Source organism: Pomacea canaliculata, linkage group LG7 (genome assembly GCF_003073045.1).
Source record: "Pomacea canaliculata isolate SZHN2017 linkage group LG7, ASM307304v1, whole genome shotgun sequence".
Taxonomy (NCBI): Eukaryota; Metazoa; Mollusca; class Gastropoda; order Architaenioglossa; family Ampullariidae; genus Pomacea; species Pomacea canaliculata.
In genome coordinates, this window is record NC_037596.1 from 6,695,881 (window position 1) to 6,707,705 (window position 11,825).

Below are 11,825 nucleotides of genomic sequence, written 5' to 3' on the forward strand. Positions count from 1 at the left end.
AAATAAGAAGGAAATGAGAGAAGAACAAACAAAGATAAAAGAAGAAAGAAAGAAAAATCTCATTATTTTGTCAAGTGATATTGTACGAAGAACATGTTTCAGTTATGGCCCTCGCTTACTCGAAAAATAACACACACACACGACTACACGGACTAGTATGTGTAAATCTAAACAACAGAATTCGTTGAGGTTATTGCGTGCAGGAAGAATGTATTTTTGCCTGAACATGTCTGTACCTGAGTGGTGCTGTCATACTAGATACTAAATGAGAAAGTACACTCTCGATTACTTTTCTGTAAAACTGGACCAGAATGTCCCTCCTGGGGCTAAAACGTTTTTGATTGGCTCAGATAGCAAAGTCACTACTGAACATTTTTTATGATAGACATCACGTTGTTGTCTTACATGAAGTTATTGAAAATGGTGGTTCCCAGAAACCTGCAATGGTCAGCATGCTGTATGACCTTAGTGTTGAAAATAGTTGATAACAGGGTTTCTTTTCCTGCGGAATGTAACATAGTTTAGACACATTTAGTCGTAGAATGCGTTTACTACAGCAGGTGATCTACCTCCATTCAATACGCAGACTCACCTTTGTTGGCAACGAGACCTACGGTGGTGTCATCAGTGAACCCTAACACCTAAATGGATCTGTGAGAGGAGACACAGTCGTTGGTAAAGATACAAGAAATAAAAGGAGGCAGGACGCAACCTTGAGGTGTAAACACCATGATATTGGATACGCGATTGGTGACTCCTACACTCTGGGGTCGGTGCAAGAGGAAGTCAAGAACCCAGAAGGAGATTAACAGTTAAAAAAACAGTTAAGAGTTTCTGCGAACTGATGATGCTGAAGTCAAAGCTAAGGTCTGCGAGCATACGTCGTGTATAGCAACAAGTGGATTCCAAGTTCTGGAGAACGATGTGAAAAGCTACAAAGGCAGCAACTTCCTACACTGATTTCCCTTCATAGGCATGTTGTAGATAATCTAGTTTGCCTCTGCTCGTACATAAAATGTGTTGCAGAAGCAGTTTTTCAAGAACTTGCATTAGGAGTGATATCAAGCCCGCGGGTCTGTAGGCGTTTAGTGATATCTTCATGATGTTATTGGGAAAAGGGACCATGACAGGTACTATGAACATCAAAGATCTCGCGTGTCGCATACTTCCGGTGGGAGAGGGGGCAGGAGGAGGTAGCCGGGTGGATGAAATTCTACATCACTGCCTTTTACTTTTTTCCCTTTTTTTTACTTAATTGCCGAGTGAGGTGACAGTAGAGGTTTTTCGGTTTGGGAGGAGACCGATAGGGGGAAAATGGCGCAGAGGACACTGACAGCGGTGGTTTTTTTTAAATTTTCTCTGAACTGAGTCATCTGTAACTGACAGAAGGACCCACATCACTAGCCTCTGGGTGAGGAGAGGGACAATCCCTGTCGAGGATTTTACCAGCCGATGGTTTCCTGATCAGTTCGATGTGCGGAATGAGAGTGAAAGTAGCTGCGAGGCAAACTTTTGAGTGTGTGCGGATGTGTTGGTGAGAATCTATCTTGGGGGTCAGTTGTTAGCCCCTCTTTGCTCTGTTTTGCGGAGTAGAGATTTCGTACATTGATGTTTTATTGGGAATGACATATGGTATACAGGCACTGCGAGGCTAGGTTGTGCACAAAGCACGGGAGTTGCCGGACTGAAACTGAAACTTGGGTTAGCACTTGAAACGCACTTGGCTCTAAGTATGGCTTTCTGTAGATCATCTTAAGTCCCACTTAACGTTGCAATTCACTTTCTTGGTTTCGAATTAAATATATACAAGACACGGATGATAATGGGGACAAAGGAAACTTATATCTCCAGATCGTCACGTGAGTAGTAGTTGGTATGCTCGGGTTATTTTTGTAGCTCCTATTCCTTAACACTAGGGGACACGAGAAAATGGAGAGCTCTACGCATCTCACATTCAAGTGAAGGTGTAATCAGGCTCAGAATTAAACCTCTCAAGAGCGAACAATGAAGACAGTATGGATGTTTCTACTTCTTCTTTGGCCGTCACTTGTCAAAGGTGAAGCAACGTTTTATCCAAGCTTTAAATATAAGGTTACTTATTCTGATTAATCCAGACTCGTAATTAAGTCTTTTGTTGACTGTAAAACTACCAAGATCTCACAACACTAATTGATCGTAATAAATTTAATAGGAGATTTCATTAAATAAATATAAAATGCTTAGGAATACCTACGTCCGAAAGTATACACAAACTGCTTATATTTTTTCGTACATTTTCTCATCAAAAGGCTATCGATCCTAAATAAAGCAGTTACTTAACACGAAGAGAATTTTATTTATCGGGAAAAACATACTGATGGGCTTTCTAGTGAAATTTGAAAGTTTAACATATCTTTACAATTAATGTTATAAAAATACGACTGTGAGATACAAACACCGGATTTCATAGAAGTTCATGATCTGTGCAAATGGACATCAACAGATTAAAATAAAAACACAACGGTTAACCTGGAACTTTAATGAGTTCTCATTCGTCTTAAAACTCTATAGTAGTTTCCCTATTTTATTTTGAGTAGATTTCAATAGATTGAGAAACCATTTTGATGCATGTCTTTGACCCGATCTTCCAGCCTTCATCTCAGAGTACATCTCTTTATTTATACTTTACTAGTCATTGTGGGGTTTTTTCTCAACCGCTAAATAAAAGTGATTACTATTTTGTCACAATGAATTTGCTACAGGTATCAGCCTCTCACCATGCGGCAGTGACAACGTCCAGGAAGTTGTAAATGAACAAGAAAATCATTTCATTTGCAAAGCTGAGAAGCCAGTATATTGGACATTACAGTCAAAAGACACTACGACAGGTAAACTCGTTTTGGCAGTGTGTGACGAGAACTGTACTCAGCTGGAGACACTGGGCAAGCTCTTCATCGTCAGGACCATCGATGCTGGCAGATCGTCTATGATCATCAAACCTGTGAACAACACGATGCTGTATAACTATGTCCAGCTTCTGAACGGTAGTCTGGAGTGTAGTCTAAGAGATGAGAGAAAGTCCGCTCGTTGTGGACTTAACTATGTAGGTAAGAAGTCTATTGTTTCCTGGATAGCTTAGTGTTTACAAATTTCGTATCGCCAGATATAAAATTAAGCTATAGTGGAGCGTTTCTCTGAAGAAAAAAATGAGAAGGTGAAAGATTGCTAGATAACAAGCCAACAAACGCTCTGCTTTTTTTTAAATCAAGTAGGTCCCACCAAACCAAAACAGAATGAGGCTTAAGGGAGGATAGGTCAGGTCGGGTCAGGTCAGTCCCATGCCCGGTCCGGGCGTAGGGGGGACCGTCCGGCAGCAGCAACAGACATAATTTTCCATCCGGTCCTGTCTTGAGCAGATGAGAGCAGGTCCGGCATCTCGCGTTCGGTCCATTCTTTGATGTTGGTGACCCAGCTTTTCCTCGACGACCACGACGACGGCCCCTTCGAGGGTTCCTTGTAGGATCGTCTTGGACAGGGTGTTGTGGCGGTGACGTGACCGAACCAGGCGAGCTTGCGCCGCTTCACTGTTGCCAGAAGGGGCTCATGTGGGCCCACGAGAGAGGTTACGGTGCTCCGTACGTATTCGTTGGTCTTGTGTTCGCGGTACGAGATGCGGAGCAGCTTTCTCAGGCACTTGTTCTCAAAGGCCTGGACTTTCTTTTCCGTTGTGGCAAGCAGCGTCCAAGTCTCGCAGCCGTAGAGAAGGATTGACACCACGAGGGACTTGTACAGCCTGTGCTTGGTACTGAAGCTGATTGAGTTGCTCCGCCAGATCCTATCCAGCCTGGACATTGCGGATGTTGCCATACCAATCCTGATACGGATCTCTGCTGTACAGCAACCATCTCTAGTCAGGGTGGCACCCAAGTACTTGAAGCTGTTGACCTCCTCCAGTTTCTGGCCGTTCATGACGATGATGCTGCTGCTGTCGTTGGTGGAAATAATCATCACTTTGCTTTTTTCTGAGCTTATTTCCAAGGGAGGATACCTAACTAATTATTTTAAAAACCCTTCTACATGCACATGTGTTGACAAACGTACGTGCTGTTAGAGTGTAAGAAAAACAACCAAGAAAGAGAAGAATAGTCAGGATAATAATAATAATAATAATAATAATAATAATAATAATAATAATAATAATAATAATAATAATAATAATAATAATAATAATAATAATTATTATTATTATTTGATTTTTATAGCGCTTTACAAAGATTTGCTCATAGGGATTTGATATAAATCATACATAGACTAAACCATCAACATATATGTACCCACGCTAGTATATAACAGACCCGCATACCTCTACAACATGCACTCATATACAAAGTAAATACAAACACGATATGCCCACGCAGGGTCAGGAGAGGGTCACGACTAACTCATCATTCTGAAAAGATCTGTGACCCTTCGATCACTAGTTTCACATGCAGTACTTACAGCGTTCAATTTCAACTACCTGTTGATGTGTCAAGAAGTGAAAGTAGTCAAGTCTTCCAGCTTAAAGTTTTAAGTGGATTACATGCTATCAGAGATGTTTCCTGATTTCCAACTTTCATGCTTCTCTTTTTCAGCTTTTTCTTTTATCTTAGATGGATCCTTTTGACGAGTTTTTTTATTATTATTCATAATACCGAACATGTAGGTTTAAGTCTACGTTTAGTAATTTAGACAGTGTGTGTGTGTGTGTGTGTAAGAGAATGTGTGTATCTGTATGTCTATGTGTGTGTGTTTTCTATATGCTCAGCCTAGTTTTCTTGGATTTGTCTTTATTTATCCGTACTAGTTTCTTTGCAATTTCTTTATTTTATTCATTGTTTAGTTTCTTTCGATATGTCGCTTTTTAATTTCTCTTGCTCCTGCCTTTTAATTTTTAACTCAATCCTTTGAATACACAGATCCACCAAAGAATGTGACATGCACAGCAGCAAATGTGTCGTGGTCCGTCAATGTGTCATGTGTCATCAGTAGTGTCTACTCTTCTCGGAAAAGCTACAGTTGTCAGCTACTTTACAGGAAAGATAAGGTAAAACTCCATGAAAATTAATCTTTTTGCTAGTTACTACCTACAACTGAATTTATTTCTTTATCTTTATATTTCTCTTAATTGATTAATCTATGAAACAATTGTCAGCTGAAATGCTTATCTTTTGTATTACTTCATGATAATACATTCACTTTACAGTCAAGAAAAGTAGTAAAGATGACAGGGGATTTCATCGTCTACATGGTCATTCGAATATCATATGCTTCCTACTGTACTTAGTCCATCATAGACACAAATTACCTCTAAAATTTTCTTATTTATGTTCTGTATCCGTGTTGTTGATAAGTGTTTGCTCAAGGTGGCGGGTGGTACAGGAAAAAAGTTAGTTTAAGTTTAAGTAGGTTTTGTCAAGCTCATTAATTCTGATTCTAGTTGGGAAACATCACTACATAATATACCTGATTATTTCTTATTTCTATCAAAGAATAAAACACTGGAAAATGTGTCTATGGTGACTTCACCAACCTGGGAAAGAATTAGCAAGAGTGAAGTGAAGGTGTCAGGTTCCTGTCAGTTCAACACAACTCTCCCGACAGAAGAAGGACTTTATGGCTTTCTTGTCTTAATCTCACCTAGTGGACAACATTTTGCTGCCAGTGATAAGTGGTTTACAGTTGGTGAGAACCTCAGTGTAATATGTTTCGACTTCAAAGAATTGTTTAAAAATTAATGTAGAAAAAAGCTGGAAAAGACAACAAAATAAAAAGAAAGGAAAGAAAGATAAAATAAGATCTTGATGAGATCAAAGATAACAATAAAAACCTATAGTGAATAAAAGTACAAATGATGATAGCAGTTGATTAGATAAAGGGAAACAATGGAAACTCTGTATTAATGTTGCCCTTACCTTTGGAGAAGCACAGGCTGCACAACCTGTTGTTTGAAAGGGAGAAATATAAATATCAAAAGGGATTTTTCTCTCATATTATTTTATGTTGCTAATGAATATTGAGAAGGTGTAGCATTATATAGTATGCGTGAACAAAAGAAAAAAACTATTTTTTAATTATTTTTAATGTCTGGTACACTGCTGTTAACGAGATATTTTTTAGCTTTAAAAACATCCTGTTAAATAATTAGTATGTGCAAGCAATAAATGTAAGTTTCAGGAAGATTTTAAAGCTCAGATGTTTACATATTAGTGTAATTTTTGCTTCAATTTATTTCCAAAAGAATGCTGCACTCAAAACACTGCAATCAAAGAATCCATTTTGATTTGATAATATTTGTAATCACTAGACTTGCTGATGTGTGTTTAGAACAGCCCAAATCACCAACCGTTTCCTGTAGTCCCTACCCCTACGTGTTAGAAAACACCAATGTCATCTGTACCTGTAGGACCACTAGTCTTGGACAACCTGCAGGGTATCTGAGATGGATCATAGCTAACTTGACCAACGAAAAGATTGCAGTAGTTCAAGAGGAACATACATTCGTGTCAAAAGAACTACAGTATACTCATCACATGACCCTGTCAGATCATGACAGAACTTGGCTTAGATGTGATGTCATATGGGGAACCAGTGGCAGCCAAGGAGAGAACTACACTGCACGTGTAGGATGTAAGAGTTTTTCATTACATTAATTGTGTAATAGGTTCAATTGGTGGTTATAATCCAGCTATAAACATGTATCCATGGATCCATGCATGCATATTTTGTCTAAGTATAAATTTAATGTACTACGGTTTACAATCTTCGCTATTATCCAACATAAACGACTTCATCTCGCTCTTACTTCCTATACTTCCAGACGGAAGCAAAACACCACGACTTTCTCTGAACGGTCGTGGGAGGCATGTGACTGTCATGGAAGGAGACAAAGTTCAGTTTAGGTGCGAATCAGACGGCCGACCCGCTCCAAACGTTAGCATCTACAATAACGACAACAACAGTGTCATCGTTAGAGGCTCCTCTCTTGTTGTCTACACAGTCATCGCTCGATGCCAGGACACCGCCACGTACTCGTGCGCTGCGAAGAACGAGTTCTCACGTCACGTGACCAGCTCTTACAACATCAAGCTTGGTGTTGGATGTGAGTGCACATGTTAAGAAACTATCTTCAAATAGTTAGTTTGCAAAGTTCAAGTTCGATCTTCTTGCCATTATTGCCTTTATTGTTTCTGCTTTAAATCTCAGCATATGTCTTGTCTATAACTAGAATAAATTCATGTGCATGTCATATAGCCCAAAGTTGAATCAAGAACTAGATTAATCACAACTCGATAAATCTTCATATGAAACTAGCTGGATTCTTCTTCTCTCTATTTAATGGTCTCTTGACTGGAATAGAAAAAGTAAAATCATTGGTTTTATTTTCTGAGAGCTACAAGACGGGTTAATGTTAAACAATTTATTATGAGACAGGAAGGGACATATGTAATTTATTTGTAATCCTTCTGATGCACGCAGAAAAGGATTGGCTAATAAAAAAGGAAGCAACTCCCAACAGCGTCCATTTAGGTCTAGTTTTTTAATATATCATCCTTCTTCCAGAGTACTCTTTTAGACGGTCTTGGCGAGGCGAATGTATGTCAAAATGCTGTCCAAATATGGAATAATACCTCTTCAATACATACCTATTGAAATGATGGTTACATAATACGATCACTTTAATGTGGCAGGTAAACCTCAAAGCGTTTCAACCACAGGCATTCAAAAGTTCCAGTTTCGGAACAAAACAGAAGAAAAAAACTTTGATGTTATGGCATACCCAGTACCACACAAATATAGAATCTGGTATGTTGAACCAGTGATCACCAACACCAGTGAGCCTTTACAAGAAAATGTCAAAGATTCAGAGATGACTGTCACCTGCAGTGCTTCCGCCGAGCGAAGTTACCTATCCAAGTGCACTCTGACAATATTCAGTATTATCTATCCTTCAGGCTTTTACAAGGTGCAAATCATCAATGAACACGGCGATGAGAATTTCACATTTGAGATCAGCTACGGTGAGTGACTAGTTAATGAGGCAAAGGCTTAATATAATTTTCTTTTATTAAGTGGTGAAGTCTCCGTTCATGATCTGTCGTATGATCTACAATTTATTCTAGTAACCACTCATGTGCTGCCCAGTAGATTAAATGACAATTTTTTCTGCTCGAGATCCTTTTGAAACGGTTCTGAAAAAATTCGTTTTAAAAAGATTTATAAAATTAAAATTGTTTTAAGTATTTTTGAAACACTCGATTCAGTATGACTGAAACAAAACTTTTAAAATGCATACTGTGATTTCTAACATGCCTTAACACTCCCTTTAGCACGTATGACTTATTAATTACACCCAGTATCACATCTTTTATAATATCCTATAAGAGCCTTCATGGCATCCTCCTTAATAGACACCATACTTCCTTTTCATCAACTCATCCCACTATACAGTTCCAATCAGTTCGAGCTTCGCTTACAATCACAGTCTAAACAGATAAGTAAGTTTTATTTCGGTCACCTTGTACACAAGATCGTTTAATTCCACAAATCCAAGCGGTAAGTGTTAACTTCTCAATCACACAATGTAGGAACAAGAGGCCATTTCAACAGGCTGATCACTAGACTGACCAAAAAAAAAAAAAAAACACAAAAAAACAAAAAAACAAACCACCAACAAAATAAAACAAAAACCACCACCCCTGGAAAAAACAAACAAAATAAGCCGGCTAATTGAAAGGTTTCTTGACACTGCTGTGCTGGTCGACTGGTTGTTACAGACGCTCCTACCTGCACTAGCACTCCAGTTTTTATTCTCGACAAACAGGGATTTTATTAGGAGCAGCACCAACACTAAGCAAATGCGTATACGGGAGTGATTACAGGTGGCTATAGTCTATAGCCGGTCGGTGTTAAAACACGTTTGATAATGCGATGTTGAAGAAAACTTTGTCGAGGGACATCCGCATATCAAAGATGCTAATAAAGGTAAGATTTTTTCCTGTTAACTACCATAAGTATGCGAAAAAGAAGTGGTTTTGTTCTTGAGACACATGGAATAAATAATATTAAATTTAAAACTTATTTGTGATATACCAAGATATTAACGAATATGTAATCCGTTAGACGTACGATAATATAGTGTTCTCCTGTCACCTGAGACATATTGTGTATAATATTATAGCTAGCTTTAGTTTTTTAAAACCATTTAACTCGATTTTAATAATTTAACGAATTAGTACGAAAAGACTGTGAAAGCCCTTGACAATAATTATTTTGCCATAAGGAAGGACGAGTTACGTCCCTTGTGCTAGCATTCGCTCTCTTAATTTTTCTCAATGGTCAGTAAACGAAAAAAAAAAGAAAAAGCACACAAAGAAAATGTATCCACATAAAAGAAATTAAATTAGATGTTTTTAGCAACACCTGTAGTTGATTTTTTTCTGTTTTATAGTCCTGTTATTTTATTTTCCTCTCTATCTTTTGCTATTTTATCAATTTATGTGCATGATAACACTGTAGGTGCAAAAGAAATTTCATAGGACTCTTACCGATAGGCGCAGTATACGGAGCCTGGAGATGTGAGTGTTTGAGCCTTGCTAATGCCATGGAATCACGAGCCTGGAGATGCCATGAAGTATTTAAAGAGTTTTTGTTTTGTGAGTTGTTTAGAATGTATTGATATCCTGGAATGTTTGCCCCAGGGAAGTAGAGGTCGCTCGTCCCCAGACACAGTGCCATATTGTGGATAACGTTTGACCCCAGGTGGAAAGGTCAGTTGTGTGTGTAATAGATCTTAAATAGTAGTAAGGATTAACTGGTGCATCTTGACTAAAAATTATTTTTCATTTTTATTAATTTAAATTACTAAATGTTTACAGGCCGACAAAAGAGACTGAGTTGTTTGTGAAGAAAAGTGCTCTCAAATGTTTAAGTGTCAAAGTAAAACAAACAATATTTAAATAAATAAAACAAACAGAACAGAAAATGTGACAGTGGATACGGCTTTGTCAGCACTATCTACTCCTCACATATTAGTCCGTAATTTACTTCTGTAAAAGAAAATTTATTTATAAGATTTCAGACGATGATTTTATCTCATACATAACTGGTTTAACTTTGGAAATTTGGCTAAAACTTGTGAATAATTTTAATTGTGCCTAAAAATTTTAGGCTTCCAGAAAAAAAGGTCAAATTAGGGTGTCGAAAAACAGGCGTATGCTTTAGTGCGAAAAATATTTCAGTCGATTCATTAACAGACTTGGAAGCAAGACCTCGTAGGCTCCTGTACCATTGCTTTAAATCAGACCCACTGCTCAAAGAATATACATGTCCCACAAAATAAAGAAACCACTCTTAAGGTGATTATGGTAAACAGGGAGAGAGAGAAATGCGTTACAAACTTTTAAAAGCCTTGTTTATGTCACATTAGCTAAGCATGTCCAAAAATTGTTCAGAATATTGCACTTCGAAAAGTTCTGATAAGCAAAGCTACACATGCCATACTATTTCTCCAATCAACACCTAAAACAAGATTAAACAAACTCTAGGATATAATTAATAAATCATCAAAGAACATAAAAAGGGAGAAACTCGACAAAAGTGCGATTCGCGCATAGCCGTGTGTGTGACATTGAAAAAGAGAGTTAGAAAGAATGAGAAAGAAAGTTGTTGCTTAAGGCTTCTACACATGAAGAACTCAAAACGCATTTTCTTCAAAATATCTGTCTTCTCCCTGTTTAATTTTTGACCTACAAGTTGACAAAAACTGTCTGAATCTGTCAGCATCAGAAGCTGTAGAGTGTCGGACGACAGAATGAGAGACGCAGAAAGGACGAGATAATGAGAATGAGAGGACGGAATTTTTTTCACTTTGACTATTTTCCATTCATCATATAATATTTACTTATTATTTGTTTAATCCGTCTTACGAATCGAAGGTATGTCTAACCAAAATAGAATCTTTGTTCAATGCAGGTTTCACAGAAACCACGAGGTTCATCACAGTCCTACCATCTCGTGCCACACGAAGACAGTTAAGTGAACACAGACCAGTTTACAGAGGCTCTAGTTGTCCTGAGGCCACAAAAATGTCTCCGGAAAAAGGAGCATTTAGCTAAAATGCAGACCTTTTAGTCGCAATAAACCTATGACGGTCTTTTATACCCACCTTGAAAAGGTTTCACTGACATAAAAAGATTTACACGAAGGTGTGGTAGAGAGAGAGAGAGTGGGGGGTGATTATGTGTATTAGAGTGAGGTATGTTTAAAAATAAACAAAATATTTAAGTGAGTCTACTTAGGTTCCTTGACTGGGCGTTACTCAAGAGAAAAAGAGAAAACTATTCTGAGCTACATTGTGTGAGTGACCGAGACTGGAAGGAATAGATAGATAAATAGACACGTTAGTGAATTTACTATTAAAGCAATCTATCATTGCAGACTAATAGTCAGTACTAGAGTATATCCACCTACGATCTTCTCTGGAGCGAGAGACTGTATTCAATCCTTCCTAAACAAATACCATAAGCTGTTGATCATCCAAGGAGCCGGTGAGGCCAAGAATTGTCCTTTCTTCATGCATATCCTTCTCTTAAGTGGAGAGACCTCGAAGGTTCCTTTTATCTTGTAACAAAACAACATGAAAAACGTTAGTCTGTCATCAATCATCCTGTCAGGCGTGTACATGGTTTTTTTGTATAATTGCTGGTTTTATTATTATTTATTACTGTCACACCTAGGTAATTTATCAAATTGTTTTGGTTGTATGGCCAGGAGAACTAACCTATGATGAAGTTAAAGCCATAACC

At 38.0% G+C, this 11,825-nt stretch overlaps 1 protein-coding gene across 1 annotated transcript; it reads left to right on the top strand.

The window, feature by feature from the left end:
- The first annotated feature begins 1,885 nt into the window (after positions 1-1,885).
- On the top strand, positions 1,886-8,668 carry LOC112569634. Its single transcript, XM_025247474.1, has 7 exons — positions 1,886-2,056; positions 2,742-3,086; positions 4,938-5,065; positions 5,511-5,703; positions 6,346-6,648; positions 6,839-7,120; positions 7,710-8,668. The coding sequence occupies exons 1-7, from the start codon at positions 2,005-2,007 to the stop codon at positions 8,045-8,047; spliced, it is 1,641 nt and encodes a 546-aa protein (XP_025103259.1). The 5' UTR covers positions 1,886-2,004; the 3' UTR covers positions 8,048-8,668.
- The last annotated feature ends 3,157 nt before the right edge of the window (positions 8,669-11,825 follow it).